General features: G+C 45.0%; 1 protein-coding gene across 4 annotated transcripts; it reads right to left on the bottom strand.

Moving 5' to 3' along the window:
• Nucleotides 1-5,296: 5,296 nt before the first annotated feature.
• On the bottom strand, nucleotides 5,297-11,229 carry LOC136537625 (cyclin-dependent kinase F-3-like). Of its 4 annotated transcripts, none has more exons than XM_066529573.1 (19): nucleotides 11,077-11,229; nucleotides 9,931-10,073; nucleotides 9,723-9,848; nucleotides 9,563-9,641; nucleotides 9,247-9,315; nucleotides 9,060-9,149; nucleotides 8,515-8,653; nucleotides 8,326-8,428; nucleotides 8,185-8,237; nucleotides 7,772-7,838; nucleotides 7,127-7,235; nucleotides 6,983-7,048; nucleotides 6,746-6,814; nucleotides 6,606-6,666; nucleotides 6,415-6,519; nucleotides 6,215-6,249; nucleotides 6,084-6,129; nucleotides 5,760-5,844; nucleotides 5,297-5,661 (listed from the first exon to the last, which is right to left on the bottom strand). In XM_066529573.1, the coding sequence occupies exons 3-19, from the start codon at nucleotides 9,728-9,730 to the stop codon at nucleotides 5,553-5,555; spliced, it is 1,293 nt and encodes a 430-aa protein (XP_066385670.1). In that variant the 5' UTR covers nucleotides 9,731-9,848; nucleotides 9,931-10,073; nucleotides 11,077-11,229; the 3' UTR covers nucleotides 5,297-5,552. The 4 variants fall into 4 exon arrangements, with proteins under 4 accessions (XP_066385670.1, XP_066385672.1, XP_066385668.1 ...); XM_066529575.1 differs by having other exon boundaries at nucleotides 9,931-9,994; nucleotides 11,077-11,224; XM_066529571.1 differs by having other exon boundaries at nucleotides 9,723-10,073.
• Between the last annotated feature and the right edge of the window lie 7,597 nt (nucleotides 11,230-18,826).

Genomic DNA, 18,826 nt, shown 5'->3' with positions numbered 1-18,826 from the left:
TCGGACGTGGCCGGTGAGGGGCCTACGGCTTAGCTTCTAGCTTTGCTTTTTGATGGGATTTAAGTGACCCCTTTGATATTTGCTCGGGGTACCTAGTTCTACGATACTCGACAAATATTATCGTCCGAAACTTGCAGACTCATGAACCAATGAAAATATTATGTGGCAACTTGTCAACTTGCGCACGGACTCTATTTATTTGCTTCATATTCGTTTCAACTTGCGCAGGTCGCGACAGCACTTGTTGATATTTACAGCACCGACATCAGCTCCCATTCAGTTGCAACTAAGGCTGGTCGGCTTCTGTCTGTGTCCAGATCCTGCCACGCCATGGGGCAACTAAGGCTGGTTGGCTCGTCGATTTTGTTTGTTTTAGAAATTCTCAACGCATTCGCTATTATTAAAAAAACTTAGAGAGCAACAAACGGATATGTCGAAGGGTGACAAATGGATGGGATCACTTAAGATCGACCATGGGTAATCCGAGTACATGATACATGTGTACAATACATCAATAGTTCAAATGGAAAACAAGACAATACAATGAAAGTTTTAGTACATAGCTACAGTGATCATTAATAAAAAATGGAACTAATAGACTGTCAATTCAAAAACCCTTAGTCAGAAACATATCGAGTAAGCAACTCGTCGTCTGAGTACCAATCCTCAACCACAACATTGTTGCTATGGCTAGGGTCATGTGCATTGCCCTGATCTGGCTTTCGCCTATAGTAAGCGACCTTTGCTTCATCTGCTGCCTCTGTGGCCTGAGTGAAGAAGGCATCGTCATCCTCCACCTATAAGCATGCCTCTGCTAGAGCGATGAGCTCACTTAGTCTGCTAGTGTCGTCCTCAGCCTACAAGCCTGCCTTTGCTAGAGCGATGAGCTCACTCAGTCTGCCTGTGTCGTCCTCAACCTCGTCCTCCTCATCAGACAACACAATCGGTGATTCAACGGTGCGACCAGCTCACGTTCTGTGCTCATCTAACTTTTTTTCCTCATACCTTACATGAGCCACCTCTGCAGTATGTTCCTCGCTGCATCCAATTCATTCATGTATAAAATGTAATCAGTTAGCAACGTGATTATATTACATTTAAAATTAGGCAACAAAAAAAGGCTTTCAAGCACTCACTAGCACATAATGCAACAACATGCTCGTTCAAGACCTGCATCTGTACTCTTGTCTCCTCTCTTGCCTTCTTCCTTGCCCTCTCCTCCTCTAACGTCATTCGTCTCTCCAATCTCCATTTGTCAAGCCCAACATCGATCGGGTTACAAAATACCACGCTGTCTAGCAAACTCACGCATCTTGTCTTTGTAATGTTTAACGAATAGGTTGACGTGGTTAGGTCCATATCCCCTCTTTCGTGTAATTACTTGCTTCCTCTTCAGTTCATCTAAGAACTTAACTTGACCATCATAACATTCCTACCTACATTTTCTAGTGCCCTGTTGAAAAAAAATCATATATGTCTTAGCAAAAGAAACAAAATACGATTTCATTTTACCAAAAAATAACCAACATCATCATAGTCAACCATATGGCCGTAATAATGGCCTATTTCAAGCTCCAAAGGGACTAGACCATAGTTGGATTTAACACCACATTCGCACTTGACTGGAGGTGCTTTGTAAATTAACATTTCTTTCTTCTTTTGCTTGCCTTTGATGGTTCTTTTGGCCATTGGTTCTTAGGACCATATAACCACTCCTTGAAATGACACTTTGCCATTGAAAACACCTAAATAAGGTGACATTAGTATATGAACACATATAGCTCAATATTTCAACACATACACTTTACACTTACTTCATGCTTGTTTGGACACACAAACTTCAACGTATTTTTAGGGTTTATCATAGCTCAATCTCTGTAATGACACAGAGGAGGTTCATTGAGTCGTTTAACTGCGGCTAAGTGCTTCTCCTTAGCTGTCATTGGAGGGGGGTTAGGGGGAGGTGGAACCCACCGCTCGAAGTGCTCTCGTGGATGTCGTCCTCTCCACCAATCGTTGAAAAGGAGGTACCTAGGGTTAAACTTGTTTGTACCTTCGATCCACTGAAAGAAAAGGCACCTCTCATGGGCCTACACAATAAAATTCCAACAAAATATTAATAGCCTAGTAATACAAATGAAGAAAAAAACATACGAAAACAATTACTTATATTAAAACGACTGCATGTGTAGAAGCAACGAACCACTGTGTCCGGATGTCTCGATTAAAACACGTCGGCCGGACGACCACAGTCACAGTTAGAGACAGGGAGGTCAGGAGAGACGGGGGCATCTTTGTTAGACTCGTCGGGATACAATTCTCTATGACGGTCCCATTTTTGCCACAACTGCTCCCGAAGCATGTCTTCCATCTAATAAAACGGTTTAAATTAAACATCAATCGAAACAACGTAAATTAATGAAAAATATAATCATTTGCATTGCAACTCAAATAATATAACAAACACTTATAGCAACAAAAATATACATGATAAATATACTTCTAACTAAATTAGTTAAGGCGGGCGGGCAGGAGCGAAGGAGGGTGGGCGAGCGCGGCGGCCGAGTGCGGGCAGGCGGGCGGGCGCAGGCAGACGAGCGGGCGCGTGCGTGCGTGCGGCAGGTGGCCAGGCGGGCGGGCATGGACGAGCGACGGTAGGCGCGTGCGGCCAAGCAGACAGAGGGAGGGCGGCTCGCGGGCGATATATATACCGGGACTGACGCGCCGTGAGGGATGGCGTGACAGTGCCGCGGGCGGGCCCTGCCACGTCACCAGTCAGCAGCTCCCGTCATCGCCACGTCGTCCTGTCGCCGCGCCACCAGGCATGGCGCGGCATAGGCATTTCGCCGCGCCATGGCAATAGGCGTGGCAAAAAATGTTAGTTTTGAGAAAAAAAAACAGTGTTAGAATTAAAATTAATTTAAAAAGTATTAAAAATAAAAAAATCACCACGAGAACGGGATAACAAATCATTGTGTTTTTTTCACTCTGGCCCCCAGGAGATTTTACTATGTTACACTCGTAAAAGGTGGTGGTTAGAAAGAGAAAAAGGTACCAGTACTAGTACTAGTTTAAAAAAAAGTGGAGGACTGAGGCCTACCCAGAATTGGAACAGTGGACGACAGTAGTTGATAGCCCGGTACAGTGGTTACTGCTACCAGGACTGTATCAGGCAATCTTATAACATTATTATGTTTGATTTGTTGAAAAAATAAATTAAAATACTATTTTAACTGATTTACCCTGAGTAGAAAATACTGTGCCAACTAAAAAGACAGGACGAAAAGAAAGCGAACAGGGCCTATATCCTATGCCCTCATGAAATAGGCTCATTAATACTTTGAGAGATGGTACGCATTCACTCGAGCCCGTTCTTCACTCATCACTCTCGCTGCAGGTGCTAGCGCGACTGCTGCTTGTTGCAGTAGACAACGAGTCGGCTTTACCGGTGGGTGCCCCCTGGCCCGACACGCAGGTTCAGGCCTTTGCACGGCACGGCGCACGGCGCACGGCAGGGCAGACTGGGGCCTTGTTTAGATCACCTCCAAATTCCAAGTTTTTTTATTTTTTTTCCATCATATCAATTTTTAGTCACTTGCATGAAGCATTAAATGTAGGTAAAAAAAATAACTAATTGCATAGTTTAGTTGGAAATCACGAGATGAATTTTTTGAGCTTAGTTAGTCCACGATTGGACAATATTTACCAAATAAGACGAAAGCGCTACTATTCATCAGGTTGTAATTTTTTTGCAATCTAAATATGGCCTGGCAATGCCAGCTCGGAAACACAGACACAAGTCGGGGGCAAGGGCAAGGCACTGGCTTTGCCCCTCCAGCCTCCGCGTCCGTGCGTGCGTGTGTGTGCGACTATGTGAGCGTATTCTCGTGCCAGCTCACCTCACCTCGTGGATCCAATTTCAATTCCAATCCATCCTATAGCCTTGAGGCCGCGAGAGCTGCTGAGCGTCGTACTCGTACAGTAGCATCTTCGGTCTGGTGTGCCACACTGCCACCCCACCAGTGCCAGCCAGCGCGTCGCTCGGCCATGTGATGCCCACTGCTCGGGGCTTTCTTTGGACTTTCGCGAAATTTGAGAATATGGCTACTGTAGTATTTTCGTTTTTATTTGGCAATTAGTGTTTAATTATAGATTAATTAGGCTCAAAACGTTCGTCTCGCGATTTTCAACCAAACTGTGCAATTAATTTTTTTTTGTCTACATTTAATGCTCTATGCACGTATCGTAAGATTCGATGTAATAGCTACTGTAGCATTTTTAAGAATTTTTTTTTAACTAAACACAGCCTCGCTCTGGCAGCCTCCGCCCCGGCCGCTCAACAGTGCAACGGAGACAGACCAGACCACACGACACCAACGAGGGCCGTTGCTCTTGCCCCCGCTGCCGCGCCGTGCCATACAGGAACAGCGCGCGCGCACGAACACACTGTTTGAGCCCAGCGTGGGGGTGCTGGGAAACCTTCCACCTTACTTTGGCAGTCAGCGCCTGAGCGGCAGTGAGCTGAGCTCGCACTACGCAACCAAGCGGTATGGCACGCGCCCGTTTTTACTCCAATGGGTTTACAGGCTTTCGGCCGACGGCTGACAGCTCCAGGGCCAGGCCAGCCGGCCAAAGGTTTCCGGCGACGGCTAGTCACCCCCGTCAGGCGCTTGCAACTTTGCAAGCGTAAGTTGCAGCCCCTCCGCCACCGCCACCACACCGTCCTTTTGCTCAGACCGCATGTGTCTCTGGCCACGCCGTGACAACAATATCAAAAACTATGGGGGTGTTTAGTTCCCCCAATTTCCAGAATTTGACACTATGTAAAAAGAAGATTCCCCGTCACATCAAACTTGCGGTACATGCATGGAGTACTAAATGTTGATGAAATCAAAAACTAATTACACAGTTTTGTTGTACTTTACGAGACGAACGTTTTGAGTCTAATTAGTCAACGTTAGGACAATTATTACCAAATACAAACGAAATGCTACAGTAGCCACTGTGGCTACAGTAACTCCGACGGCGCCGATTCCGCGCTGAACTAAACGAGGGCTATATCAAAAACTGTCAGGTCATATCCCACATTATTAAACTCTATCCAGACTCTAGAGTCCGCACATGACATTCTCCCGGCCCCGGCCAAATATCTCGTGATCACTGTAACAGCAAGCACCACAGCAGCCGGCGTAGTACTCCATCCTAGGAGTACATTCCTACATCCTACTACATGCATACACTGATACACATACCATGCTCAGCAACTCGGTGCTCATCCACATCACTGCAACATCGCTCATACAAAATTGTTTCTTTTGGGAGAGAGATGTCCATGCCGATATTTACATTGGGGTGATGTGGAATACGACCAGACGAAAAAAAAAGGTGGAGGAAAAAAAAGAGAGGAGATCAAGAGCTACGAACTGTATATACATTCCCTCTACTGCCTGCCGCCACTTATTCGAGTCAAGCTAGTGTGTATACAGCGAGAAGCTGGACGTATCAAGAACGCAAGAATCGTATGAATGCACAATCTGTTAATCCTGTCTCCGTCAGAAGAAATTCACCTGCCGGATTGGTGCTAGCGAATGGTTCTCCAACAGGTTCGGCTGCAACGACAGGCTGAACGGAGAGCCAGAAAATCCTGGAAATGCGGCTTGGCTGCACACACACGACACAGTGCTTGTTATTGGATAATCCTCGTACATAATACTTTCAAAGTGTTGCAAAGGGCGAGTGCTAGATGCGCCCATGCTCACCTGTCAACCATATACGCCTGCTGCCAGGATGGTATGACCGGAACATCACCAACGGGACGATCAGATGGCACCAGAGGCCAAAAACCTGCTTACAGTTACAGAGAAGCAACACTTGTCAACTTAACCAAAAATGGCATCTAAATACTAGTGCTTAAGCTCGCTCAGTCCAACACACGGCAAATATTATGTCAATAATACTAGTTACCGCATTTGTTAGCCCCTTTCAGGGTCAGCAAACGTGATACCATGCTTGAAATTTTGCTGTGGCAAGGAAGAGCAAAAACAATTCCAAAAAGAAACAACAAATTAGCACAGGGAACATACCGGACTTCACAGGGGTATTCTCAAATCCTGAGAAGAGTAGAAGTTCCTGCACGTCAAAGTAGCAAATATCAAAATGACACCCATTGCATTATAAAATGTAACCATTTACACAAACACTAATAACATCTCACCTCTTCTGTACGTCGCGGAACATGGTTAGCAAGGTCTGCAAAACAAAAGAGTAGTAGCAATGTAAAACAGCACGCAACAGGTGGCAAGATGACAAGATCAACTATGACTATTTCTTGAACCTCACAAGGCTACTCTGACCAATATCAAACAATGGATTAAAACCATGGATGAAGTTTACAGGGTTAAAACATTCATGCACCTGTTCCAGGAAAGCTTGGCTTTAGACTGAGAGTTAAATCAAGGAAACATTCATCAGGTTCAGTGCTGAAATCCCACAGGTTCAGTTCCAATCTTGGATGCGCTTCTGTTAAAGTTGTAGAAAGACCTCAGTCCAAATATGTACAAAAAGTTAAAGATATGTCATGAACATAGTTTACATAAAAGACTCACTAGGTTCTTCTGTTTTTGCATGGGAAGCATCATGGACAGGTCTTGGTACCCAGTTGCACACCTAGAAAACTCACTAGAGTCAGGCACACTCATGGAACAAAAAGGTACCCCAAATTACAACTCAACGAGTAAATCAGTACATTAAAGAAGGGATGTTGTAATGCTTGCTCAGCAGTTGGCCTCCTTCGTGGATCCCAGGAACAAAGTTGCTTTCAAAACGAAGCAAAATGGTACCCATGTTAATATTGAGAATTGCCAATGGACAAATAAAGTAAAGCAATAAAACATAGATGCAGCATAAAAGGTGTGGAATTAGTACTTGGATAAACCCAGAACTTTGTTTCATTTCCAAACAGCATAGCAGTCTATAGATGTACCTGGATCAAGTCAATTGCTTCCAAAGAAGCATTAGGAATGAGCTCCCATAAGATTCTTGGAGGAATCTGCCAGAAAGGAAAAACAATCAAGCCAAGGGACTGGAAACATTTAATCCAATGACTCCAGATGGAACTCAATTTCACCTGAAAAAACTTAAAGCTACATGAACGAGGCAGGCTCATTCCCTCTGGCCAGATAGTGCAATCTGGGGTCCCAAGCACAGTGCATATTTTGTAAAGCTGATCTGTCTCACTGTTAAAAAACAAAAGAAGCAATGTAAAATCACACAATATCAATGGTAAAAATATTGCAAATGTTGTTTAAATGTTTCAGTGCACGCTTTACTAACTTATAAGCTCTAATACTTCAACGGCATCAATCATATAAGGTTGCTTGTATACATGTATGAAGTAAGGCATCAGCCAAACACAGTTGCAGATGTGAGGCCTTTATATTAAAGTTTAAAATAGTAGGCATAGCATAGCAGACAGTGTAGAGTGAGGTTCCAGGCTAGTGGTGAGCTATATATACCCATTAAGACAACACGCAAATATACTTGTGCCTTAGAAGTTTTAGTTCAGCAGACCAAAAGTTGATTACTGAAAATAAAACATTATCACCTATCACCTATAGTGCAAAAACTAAAGTTCACATCAGCATAACAAAACAGGTAGCATACATGTGCTAAACAGGTATCATACATGCGCTAAGGCCCTGTTAGAATTAATACATGGTAACTGCTGAAGCAATATAGTGATCGTCCACAAAATTCATCATTGCAATATTACCTTTCACCAGGAAAAAGAGGGGACAGTGTAAAAAGCTCAGCCAAAATAGCACCAACCGCCCACATGTCTGCAAAAGCGCACAGCTATTAATGGTGATATCACAAGCTAAAAGCCACAAAGAGAAGTTATGCATTTCAAGAAAAGAAGAACATGATATTGTTTGCTCGTTGTTGAGATGGAACTATGTGGTGTACTAATGTTTGGATATAATCGTAGTATGAGAAACTATAAAGCATGACAAACTAATGGCTTGCAGAGTACAGCAAATCTTTTTCTAGCGACCTTTTGCAGCATAAGAAGAATCATTTCCATGCATTATGTGTAGTGGTATTGGAAATAGAGTAGGCTATACATAACAAGAAAGTAAAAGGTTAATAGCACACCAAAAGGCAGGACAAGGGCACCAGGATTACCAATAGCAGGTGTATAAGCTGAAGATTGCAGTAGAACCTCTGGAGCCCGATACCTAAAGAATATAGATGATCTTGAGGCTTTAGTTGCATAGTATATTGTTATATATATAAACAAATTTCAAATTTCATACACGAACTCACCATCTGGTGGAAACATAATCAGTGTAAGGAGGATTGGAAGATACTTCTCTAGCCAACCCAAAGTCAGCAATTTTAACAATACCATTTGTCACCAACAAATTCTCTAAGCAAATAGATGGGGCAAAACTAATTATTTTAACAGGAACAAAGACAAGATAATTCCAATGTAATATCAAGAAGCCACATTACCAGGTTTCAAATCACGGTGGAAATACCCATTATTATGCATATATGCAAGACCTTGCAGTATTTGGACCATAAAGTTCCGTATATCCCCTTCAGGGAAAGGAACTTGCCTTTCCCTCATGACATCATATAAATTACACTCCTGAAAAGAAAAATCAGCTGACATTTCAGCAAGAGACAAACTACATAAAGAACATTTAGGTGCAAGTAAGAAAGCAGCTTAGGAAAACCCAATGCTTCACCTGAAAGAAGTATACACCTCTTACTAAGTGAGCATAATACATCACAAATATAAGGAAATAGTAGTGGTTCACTCATTTAATGAAGAAACATAGGTGAACCGATTTTGTGGCTAATACAACCCCAAAATACAATGACAATTTAGTACGTTTAGTGTTAGTGTCGTTCTCATGTTAACAATAAAAAAAAATGACATCTCAGTAATGTGTGCCTTTGAGGGAATAGCATGGTAAATTAGTTTTTTTTTTCTCTTCCTTTTATTTATAACAAAAATATGGTAAAAAAACATGCCAGAAATAGCAACAAACCATGTGTTCAAAGATGAAGAACAGCTCATGATTTTCCATCGTCACCTCCTTCAGCTTCACAATGTTAGGGTGAATTAGTTTCTGAAGAGCCTGCAGAAGGATAGTTCTTTTTTAAGAAAACAAAGTTGCAAGACAGTATCTTCTGAATACGTATGTGATTCATCCAGTTTGACAAAACGGAATGTACCTTCACTTCTCGAAGACTAACGCATTCTTCCCATTGGAAAAACTTTCTCTTCATTTTTTTAACGGCAACCTGGATGGAGCAAAGAGAACAAGTTAGTTGGTGTAAATACTGCAGGTGCCAGCTAACGTTCATAATAACAGCTCTTTCAGTGAAATAGACAAAAGGGTATAATATGCTGTTGCTGAAATTGAACCGGTAAAATCGTGCGTACACAAATCGGGTACATAAATTCTTGGAAGAACAATGCTAGAAGATTTCGATTTGATACTTTGAATATGACAGCAAAATGTTTCAATAGGTGAGCCATTGCACTTACAATTTTATTAGTTTCTACATTATAAGCCATAAAAACATTCCCACAGGTTCCATCACCTATCTCCCGTAACAATTTGTACCTGCAAGAAATAGGAAGGCAAGTTCAAATTAACCTTCCAGACCATCTAAAGTAAAATGTGAAAAGAGAATTTAGTACTTACCTTTCCATGATTATTAACGTAACCAAAGAGTGTTTGCCAAGAATCACTGAGAACAAATAGAACTCCGCAGCAAAGATCCCTCGCCGCCTTCAAAACTCATCACAGCCACCTCAAAACTAGGTCCACCTATATACGGTTGCATCAGAAGAAGGAAGTTCCACTCGAGGGTATAGCAGCATGAATGATTAAGCATCATTATGTGCACAACCGTCATGCTTTATTGCAGCTTGAGCAAGCTTCAGCGGCAGATCGTCATCGCTGATACATGTTGGCTGACACCATCATTGGCCAGAAAAAAGAGCAGATAGGTTTCAGACCAAAGCATTTTTATCCTAACGTGCATGGAAAAATCTGCAATGGAAGAGTAAAGGAATTCTTTGATTCAATACTTGGTACTTGAACATAATATTACCCTCCACAAAGGAACCAAGTAAACAAACCATGGGGACACAAAAACTAAGCAAACAAACCATAAGGAAGATATGCATCGGTTTCTCATTTCGTGCACTGGAAAGTAGTTGTACCGTGCAAAACAAAGCCTAACAGCCTATAAAGGACCTATGGAAACAGGTCACTTTCCACATTCGATTCAGTTGCAAGTATACTCGACAGAAACGGCAATCAACTTGGTATATTTTGGCCTTATTAACCGTATACCCTGAGTGAGTTCAATTGCATGGTAAAACAACATTTAAACAGGTCCGGTTAAGATCCAAATCGATCAAGAGGGGGAGAAAGGATAGAAGCACGTGCAATTTACCCGATATGCATCGTCTCCGTGTCTACATGCGGCAAGGTACCAAGCACGTGAACAATGCAAAAGGTGATCGAACAGTAACAGCTATCAAACAAAGTAAAGAAAAAAAGTGGTGACTCATGCGTACAAGAGTACAAACGAACCTAACGCCCTCACAGACCGGCCGGTAGTGCGGCTACACGGCGCGGAGATCTTCTTCTTCCCCTCTAGAAGATTCGAATTCGAATCCGCGACGAACCGACGCCGCGATTCGCGAACAGATAAGAACACCACACCCGTCCGTCGCACGACGTAATTGGTTGAGATAATTGATCGAAAAAAAATTGGTTGAGATGATAAAATGTCTAGAGAGCACGTGGGGGGAAATCGTCGTGGGGAATGCGGGTCCTGAATCGATTGCTTGAGACAGGGGCTACCTAACGGGGAATGGCGGGGCGATTGAACCCCCGAGGAAAGAAAAAGGGAGGGCAATCGAACCCGCAATTGGCACTCCGACTTGCACCGAGCAGAGCAAATTCACAACGAAATTGCCAGGATTGCAGGACTAGGAGCAATCCAACGACACGAACCGAGGGAGGCAGGGCAGGGTATCCTTACCAGGGAAGGAGGAACCCGATCCCGTCGCGGAGGGGTCTCCGCTGCCCGGCGGCGAGGTGGAGGGGGGAGCCAGTCGGCGAGGTAGGGGATCGCAGGGCGATATTTTGGACGGGGCGACGCCGCGAGAAATTGGGGGAGGGCAAAAGGAGGGAGACGAGACGAGACGAGAAGATACGGGCGGCGAGGCGCAGGTGGGGACGGGCGCGGGCCGAGATTACCGCGCTGCCCCCGGGGGCCGGGAGGGTTGTGGCTGGCGAGGGCGCGTGTGGATAAGCGCGGGGAGGGCAGTCTCGTCATTTCGGCCGGGGCTGCGAGCGCGGGGCAGGGGGCGTAACGGCGTCGGGCTCCCGCGCTGCTGCCGCTAGGTACAACCACCGTGGTACGCGTGGGCTTGCTGGTTGCTGCTGAGGGGAAACAGTAGCAGGTTTGAAAACCTGACCCGGTACGCCTCCCGCTGGATTCTTCGCCTTCACACCACACCACCGCTGCTGGTTTGCGTGAGCGTCCGGGCGTGTTTGTTTGGCGACCTGGTAGTCTGGCAAGAACGCATAAACCAGGCACATCCTCTGCATGACTGCATTACTGCATAGATAGAGGATTCCGAGGTTCTAAAAATCTATGAGTTAAAATTTCTATAAAATCTAGCGGTTTGGATGGAAATCTAGAATTGTGCGATTTTTTCTATAAGGATTCTCAAAATCCAGAGTATCCAAATGAGGCGTTACACATGGTCAAGATTCGAGAAGCAAATTTCTACCCGTTATGGCATGTAATAATCTTTTATTTAGATTATTTATAAACTGCGCTTTTTAAATAGCATATACAAGGTAACTAGGATATATCCAAATCCCTTCCCGTTTTGCTACACAAATCAAAGTTGGGTTGTTTGAAAGTCGAATGAAATGTTTGGAGAAAGGATCAGGTAGTCAGGGAGCAGGGACACGTTTGGGTGGTAGAAACTCCGTAGCAATTTTATTATGTATTTGTATATTTATATTATACTCTGATTTAAAAAAAAATCATAGAGAAATCCCAAGGTATTTAGAGTTCTACTTGTGATCAAGTAGTCAGGGACGAAACGTTTGGGTGGTACAAACTCTCTGGCAATTTTATTTTTTTCAAACATCACACATATGTTCGATTAGTTGAAATTTGACTTATGCTGATTTGTTATGAGAGAAAAACATTATTTATTCGCTGAAAAATACTGCTGCTAAAGTAGTGTTGTAGAACAGGGCGAAAAAACACTTACATGGAAATCCCAAGGTATACCAAACACTCTGAGTTCTACATGAAAGTGATTCTTTGGTCCCGTTCGGCTTATCCCATATCCGGCTTGTTCGGCTTCTTTTTTCAGTCGAAACAGTGTTTTTCTCTCACAACATTTCAGCTAGAACAGTGTTTTCAGTTAATTTCAGTCAAGATTCAGCAAGCCGAACGGAGCCTTTGTGGAAAATTGTCTACTATACAAGAAATTATTTAGTACCTGAAATTGGTTTCTTTATTATATGTTTTTTAACAGAGAAAGGGAATCAACTATCGAGGAGGCCCAAAATTGTCTTATGGGAAGGAAGAAACTTTGGCCATGTTCATTTGGTTGAAAAATCATGACTAAAAGTACTATTTGTTAATTTATTGTGAAAGAAAAATACGATTCGTTCGCTGAAATAGTACGGCTCATGAGACAAACGAACATGGCCTTTGTATTCACTTTAGGATTCAGGTAAGTCATTGCTTTGATCTTTCCCTCGAGCTTTTAGGGCTCCTATATATCATATATAGCATCCCTTTATAGGAAAGACACGTCTAGTGGCTATTGAGATCGACACATGGATAACTTTATTTCAGTTACACGATTTTCACATTTCCAAATGTGACAAATCGAAAATCTATGAAATTGAACCCTTTCTCTCACTCTTCCTTCTTCAGCAAGACACGGAGAGAAAAGGCGTGGCGATTCCGTGCAAGTCAGGATCAAGAAATAAATATAAATAAACGCCGCGATGAAGTAATATGCTGCCGCGTATTCTATTCTATATTCTTCTAGAAGAAAGGCCTTCGAAATCTCTATATATATCAAAGCAGGTTAGTTTAACTGACGCTCAGGCCATCCACATCACCCGAATTATTTCCAGCAGTCCAATCCTCCATCGTGTGGCCCAGATTACTTGTAGCAGCTTTCGTTTGAATCAACTTCTTGCAGATCCCGTCGCTTTGCGTTGATTTTGCCGGCCGTTGCTACGTATGGTCCGAATCCGGTCGACCAAATATAAACAACAGCTTCTACTTCTCCTTCTGGATTTTTCCGAAAATATCTCGCCTCCTCTTCCTCTTTCGAGCTCGATGCCTCTCCTCCCGGTCGCGGAACGCCACCTCTACTGCCTCCGCCCTCGGCTTCTCTTCCTTCCTCTCTCCCTCTCCCCCTCTCTCTCCCGATGTGGCATCGTGCGGCTAGGGCCCAGTGCCGTCACTTCATCGCGTGAGGCGCGGGCGGCGCCACTCCGCCCCCGGGTCGGCCCCGGCAGTGGTCGTCCCCAACCACGGCGCGGCGCGTGCGTGCCCCGCCGTTGGCCGCCGGCCCGGGTGCCCCACGACGCGGCCTCCTCCCACCGCTCTGCGTCTGCTCCTCTACTCCATGAGACCCTAGGTGCCTGTGCTCGACGACCCCGGCTACACATCGCGTCTTCCTCTCCGGTGGTGGCACCGATGGCTCAGCTCGGCAGCAGATCTAGCGGTGCCTCACCCCTCCACCTGGGGTTTCGCGGTGGCGGCTGGTCACCCCATCCTCGCCTCTCTCCTGCTCCACAGAAGCCCAGCCACCAGGTATGGATGGCTATGGGCACTTCCCCTACTCTATTTGTGCTTCATCTACGGTGTTTGTTTTCCTAGATTTAAAGATTGATTTCATTCGGATTTGTTACCAGAGGTGGATGAGGGATTACAACCAAGTGTTTAGTTTGCTTTCTTTCTTAGCTTCGTTTAGCGGTACATGGATTCCTATTGTGCAGGAATGCCAGTAACGTGGATGCCATGCTATTCTGCTTGTTCAAAGGTTGCATACCACTTCTTATCGGTTGTCATAGGTTTGTGTTGCCTCACAGCTCTAGATAGTCACTGAATTTTTGAATTTGCAATGGTTTGCAAATTTGTGCCCCTCCATCTAGAGGACATGTAAGATGTAGTCCGGAAATTGCTTATAGAATTTTTGTAGCCATAAATTACTCGATGAAGTTCCTATAATGATGTCTTAAAAATCTTAATGTATTAATTTGTATTTGGCTATTTTTAAATCAAAATGATCGCGGGTTCATAGCAAAACACAAATTGAATTGTTTGCTATGAACCCGCAATCATTTTAATCTGAAAATAGCCAAACACAAATTAATACATTATTTCGGTGATTTCGCTTTAGCTTCCCATATACCATCTATAATTTATATATGCAGTTATTTTATGCTGATGATCCTTTTTGCCTACAACAAGAGATTGAGTAGGAATGTTCTGTGAACCAAATTTGTTCCATACATCAATATTATGTTTTATTATCGGCTTAGTTTTACTTTGTCTGGTGCGGGCCTGCTGCAAGCGGTAGAGTCTCTTTTTGGCTAATTTCTTGGAGATGCTCTATCAGATACTACCACCTTGGTCCATAAAAGGATGTAATTCTAGCTTCATCGCTAGTTAAACTTTGTAACATAGAATAGGTATAGCATGAAAATATATCTCACCATAAATTCAATGATACATCTTTGGTATCATAAGTATTAATATTTTATTAAAACAATAGTCAAACTCAAGATGATTTAGCTTTCAGAATTGTATTGTATTATTTTCAGGACGGATCGAGAGAAGCACAACATAAACAAAAGCTGAAGCATGTGTTGCAGTATGATGTAGAGTATTGGTTTTCAAGCAAGGTGCGTTATCTTATTTCATTCATTTGAATTTGATGAATGAGACGACTTTAACTAGGTGATTTGCCGGCGCACGCGAGGGCGCGCGTGATAAACTAGTTACTACTACTACGGGAGTGTTGCACATAACATCGAAAGATTTTTTTTGAATAATCATAGCATCGATTGAATTAGACAAGAGCAAATTCATTCAAAATTATTTGGGTGGTGTAGTTCATAATCACGTCGTGTTACAAACTAAGGTCTCCAGTTCTTTGATGGGTTAAGACATGATGATGATTTTTTACCTTGTTCGTTTTTATCCTTTTTCTCATGCTCCCTCAAATTTTTTCTTTCATCACTTTTCACTAGAAAAGTCTGGTTTACCTCCTCGAATCATTGTCACAACAACAACAACATAGTCTTTCAGTCCAAGCAAATTAGGGTAGGCTAGAGTTAAAACCCTCCAAGAGCCCTAAGTCACGGTTCAGGCACTTCAATAGCTACTTTCCAAGTACTCATATTCAAACATAGATATCTAGATATATCCCAAGCTTTTAAATCTCTTTTTATTGCCTCCCCCATATCAATTTCGGTCTTCCTCTATCTCTCCTAATATTATTAGCTTGGCTTAGGACTCCATAATATAGTGGTGCCTTTGGAGGTCTTCTTTGGACATGGTCAAACCACCTCAACCAATGTTGGATAAGCTTTTCTTCAATTAGTGCTACCCCTAGGCGATCACGTATCATCGTTCTGAACTCGGTCCATTCTTGTGTGATGACAAATCCATCGCAACATACGTATTTCTGCAACACTCAGTTGTTGAACATGTCGAATCTTTGAAGGCCAATATTCTGCTCCATACAACATAGCTAGTCTAATCGCCGTTCTATAAAACTTGGCTTTTACTTTTTGTGCTACCCTCTTGTCATAGAGAATGCTAGAAGCTTAGCGCCACTTGATTGTGGGGGGTACGACCCCGGATATCCACGACAGGCCACATGGGCTATGCCTCCAAGGGCGGCCCAGCCCATGAGAAGGAGCCTTGCGGGGCACGATTCTGCTCGGCGACTCCCGCAAGGCATGGGGAGGATATCCTGAAGATGTTACGAGATCTGTTGGGATACGTACGATCTCATGTTTCTTGTAATCTGTTATTACTTTTCGGTTATCTCTTAGATCTAACCGACTTGTAATCTTGCCCCCTGGACTATATAAGGCGGGCAGGGACCCCCTACAAAATCATGGAAAATCATACGATAGCTAATACAAACCAACAGACCACAGGAGTAAGATATTACGTCATACTGACGGCCTGAACCTGTATAACTCGTGTGTCTCTGTTGCCTTCTTGTTCTTGATTACACGCTCCTCTACCGATCAATCTACCATCGTGGGATACCCCTCGGTGAACTGCCGACGATATTCTATCGACAGTTGGCGCGCCAGGTAGGGGTGCGCGTGTTGTTTCCTTATCGAACAAGATGCATTTTTTCGCAGGCTCTTCGTCCCTCCCGCAGCCCGGCCAGATCTTCACGGTTGGATCCATCACGTGGGTCATCAACGCCGACGGAGTTGGAGAGCTTCTTGAGCCAGTGCAGATCTGTTCTACGCCGACCACCCTCGCACCTACGACTGCAGATCCAATCTCGGAACCACTTCCGGGGTCGACTTCATCAGCTACTCGCCGCTCGCTTTCTCGCTACCAGAGGAGGCATGTCAACAATGATGATCTGATCGAGTCTATCGATTGGGTCGGCCTGAAACTCACTGATTGCCTCTCCATTGCTGAGTCGGCTCTGGACACCCTTGTTCAGCACCGACCACCTTCCGATCCCGATCTGTCGGTGTTCAGTGCTCGGCAAACCTCGGGGCTCGCCGCCCTACCCTTTGGGCTTACCAACGCCGCCGCTACATATCAGGACGCCCTGAGGGGCAAATTCACCGACCAAGTCATCGACCAGCTCCCACCAACCTTCAACATGTTGCACGCCAGCCGGGGTCCCGAAACATCCCTCCAAACTATCCTAGAGGAAAATCCAGACTCCGAGTCTCAAGGCTCCACGAAACCCCTCACCAAGACCTTCACCGAGCAACCCCCTCTCCTGCCTTTCCGGGGTGGCGCAATCTTCAACGTCAGCATCGATAGCCCCCTCGGAACGACGAAACAGATGAGGAACGTGCCGCCCGTGAAAATAGGAACGTCAACCGTGCATAACGCCGTGATAATGAACGCACCATTGCGATGGCCATGGTCGCTCGAGATAACCAGTTCGACTCGCAAGGAAGGCCCCTCCATCGCAACCTCAACGAAGAATTCCTTCGCGTTGACGGCCACGACGTCTTCAAAACTACGAGCGCCAAGCTGGCGATGGCCGCCAACGAACTTGCACACCTCTCACAGACGCCCGAGCTCACCAAGGTCGCCGCCATGCTTAAAGCGGCACACTGTCAAGTTAATGAGATCCGAGAGGTTCAGAGACCTTCATGCTCCACAAGCGCGATTCGCCGATTAGCTGATCCTAGATCTAATCACCGCCCTAGTCAAAGTCGTTTCACTGACCAGTCACTACCTCCCCAGGGGGGAGTTGGAGGCCACCACGCCGAGCATCATCGCCAGCACGACCAAGAGGTCGAATAGGACGCCCGAGTGCACCTCAGTAACCTTCGGGGTGCATGACGGCGTATCGATCAATGTCGCTTCGGGCGCCATGAAGATGAAGTACGACGCCGCCAAGAGTACGAGCAAGAGTACGGTAATCCGGACTCAACTCTGGAGCCGATCGTCGCCGGCAATACTGCTGATATCAGCCCCGACAACCCAAAAGGGCCCCCAGCGTTCACCAGGGCGCTTCGAATGCTCCAGTGGCCCCGTGGTTTCAAAATCACCGGAGTCGAGCCCTATGAAGGAAGGATGAACCTAACTCAGTGGCTGCAGGCTTACGCCACCGCCGTCCGCGCCGCCGGAGGAGACACCAACGTCATGCGAATTATCTCCCCGTCATGCTCACACCAACCGCCATGAGCTGGTTCACAAGCCTTGCCCTAGACTCCATCGGATCTTGGGAAGATCTGAAGAAAGTCTTCACCGACAACTACATGGTCACATGCAGGCGGCCGAGCACCAAGCACGATCTCAACCGCATCACCCAAAAGCCATCCAAACTACTCCGCAGCTACATCAGACGCTTCTCCGATGAGGAATTCTATTCCCAACATCACGAAAGCCGAAGTCATCACCGCCTTCGTCCAAGTACTTCATCACCGTGAACTCCGTTCTAAGTTCAACAGAAAGCCACCTACCGGCATTGGTGAGATGATCACAACCGCCAACCAGTACGCCGACACCGAGGAAGCATAGGTGCATTTTAATGAAGATACGGGCACTAATCGCCTGCCTTGCCGCCACGATGACCGCAACGATGACCGACAGCACAACGATCACCGCTACGACGACCATAGTTTCCATCGCGACAGCGGACGAGATCGACCAGACAGATTCAAACCTGGTTAGAATCGCCGCCGCCGACCAGATCACTTTGTTACCAACGTCAATGAGCCGTGCGCAAAGCATAACTACGATGAGCAGTACAAGAAGATCATCGACAGACCGTGCCCCCTGCACAAGAACGTCAAACACAAGATGAAAGACTGCCTTGGTTTGGCTAAGGAGTTCCAGGAGAAAAAGTACAATGACGACAATGGTGGGAACGGAGGACGCCGACCACCTGGGGATAATAATAATGCCTTCTAGGACCATGACAAGGTGGTTGCCACCATCTTCGGGGGTTTCGCCTCCAACGAGAGCAGAAGGGAACAGAAGCTCATCGCCCGATGAGTGGTCATCATCGCTT

This window comes from Miscanthus floridulus, chromosome 2 (genome assembly GCF_019320115.1).
Source record: "Miscanthus floridulus cultivar M001 chromosome 2, ASM1932011v1, whole genome shotgun sequence".
Classification (NCBI taxonomy): Eukaryota; Viridiplantae; Streptophyta; class Magnoliopsida; order Poales; family Poaceae; genus Miscanthus; species Miscanthus floridulus.
This window is presented reverse-complemented; position numbering and strand designations above follow the sequence as displayed.

Bases quoted from the DNA above. Each gene is read 5' to 3' on its own strand.
- LOC136537625 (XM_066529571.1), bottom strand. The intron at 9,316-9,562 runs GTAAGTGCAATG...TGCTCCATCCAG, and splicing joins ATGTAGAAACTAATAAAATT to GTTGCCGTTAAAAAAATGAA. The intron at 9,150-9,246 runs GTACATTCCGTT...ATCCTTCTGCAG, and splicing joins TTAGTCTTCGAGAAGTGAAG to GCTCTTCAGAAACTAATTCA.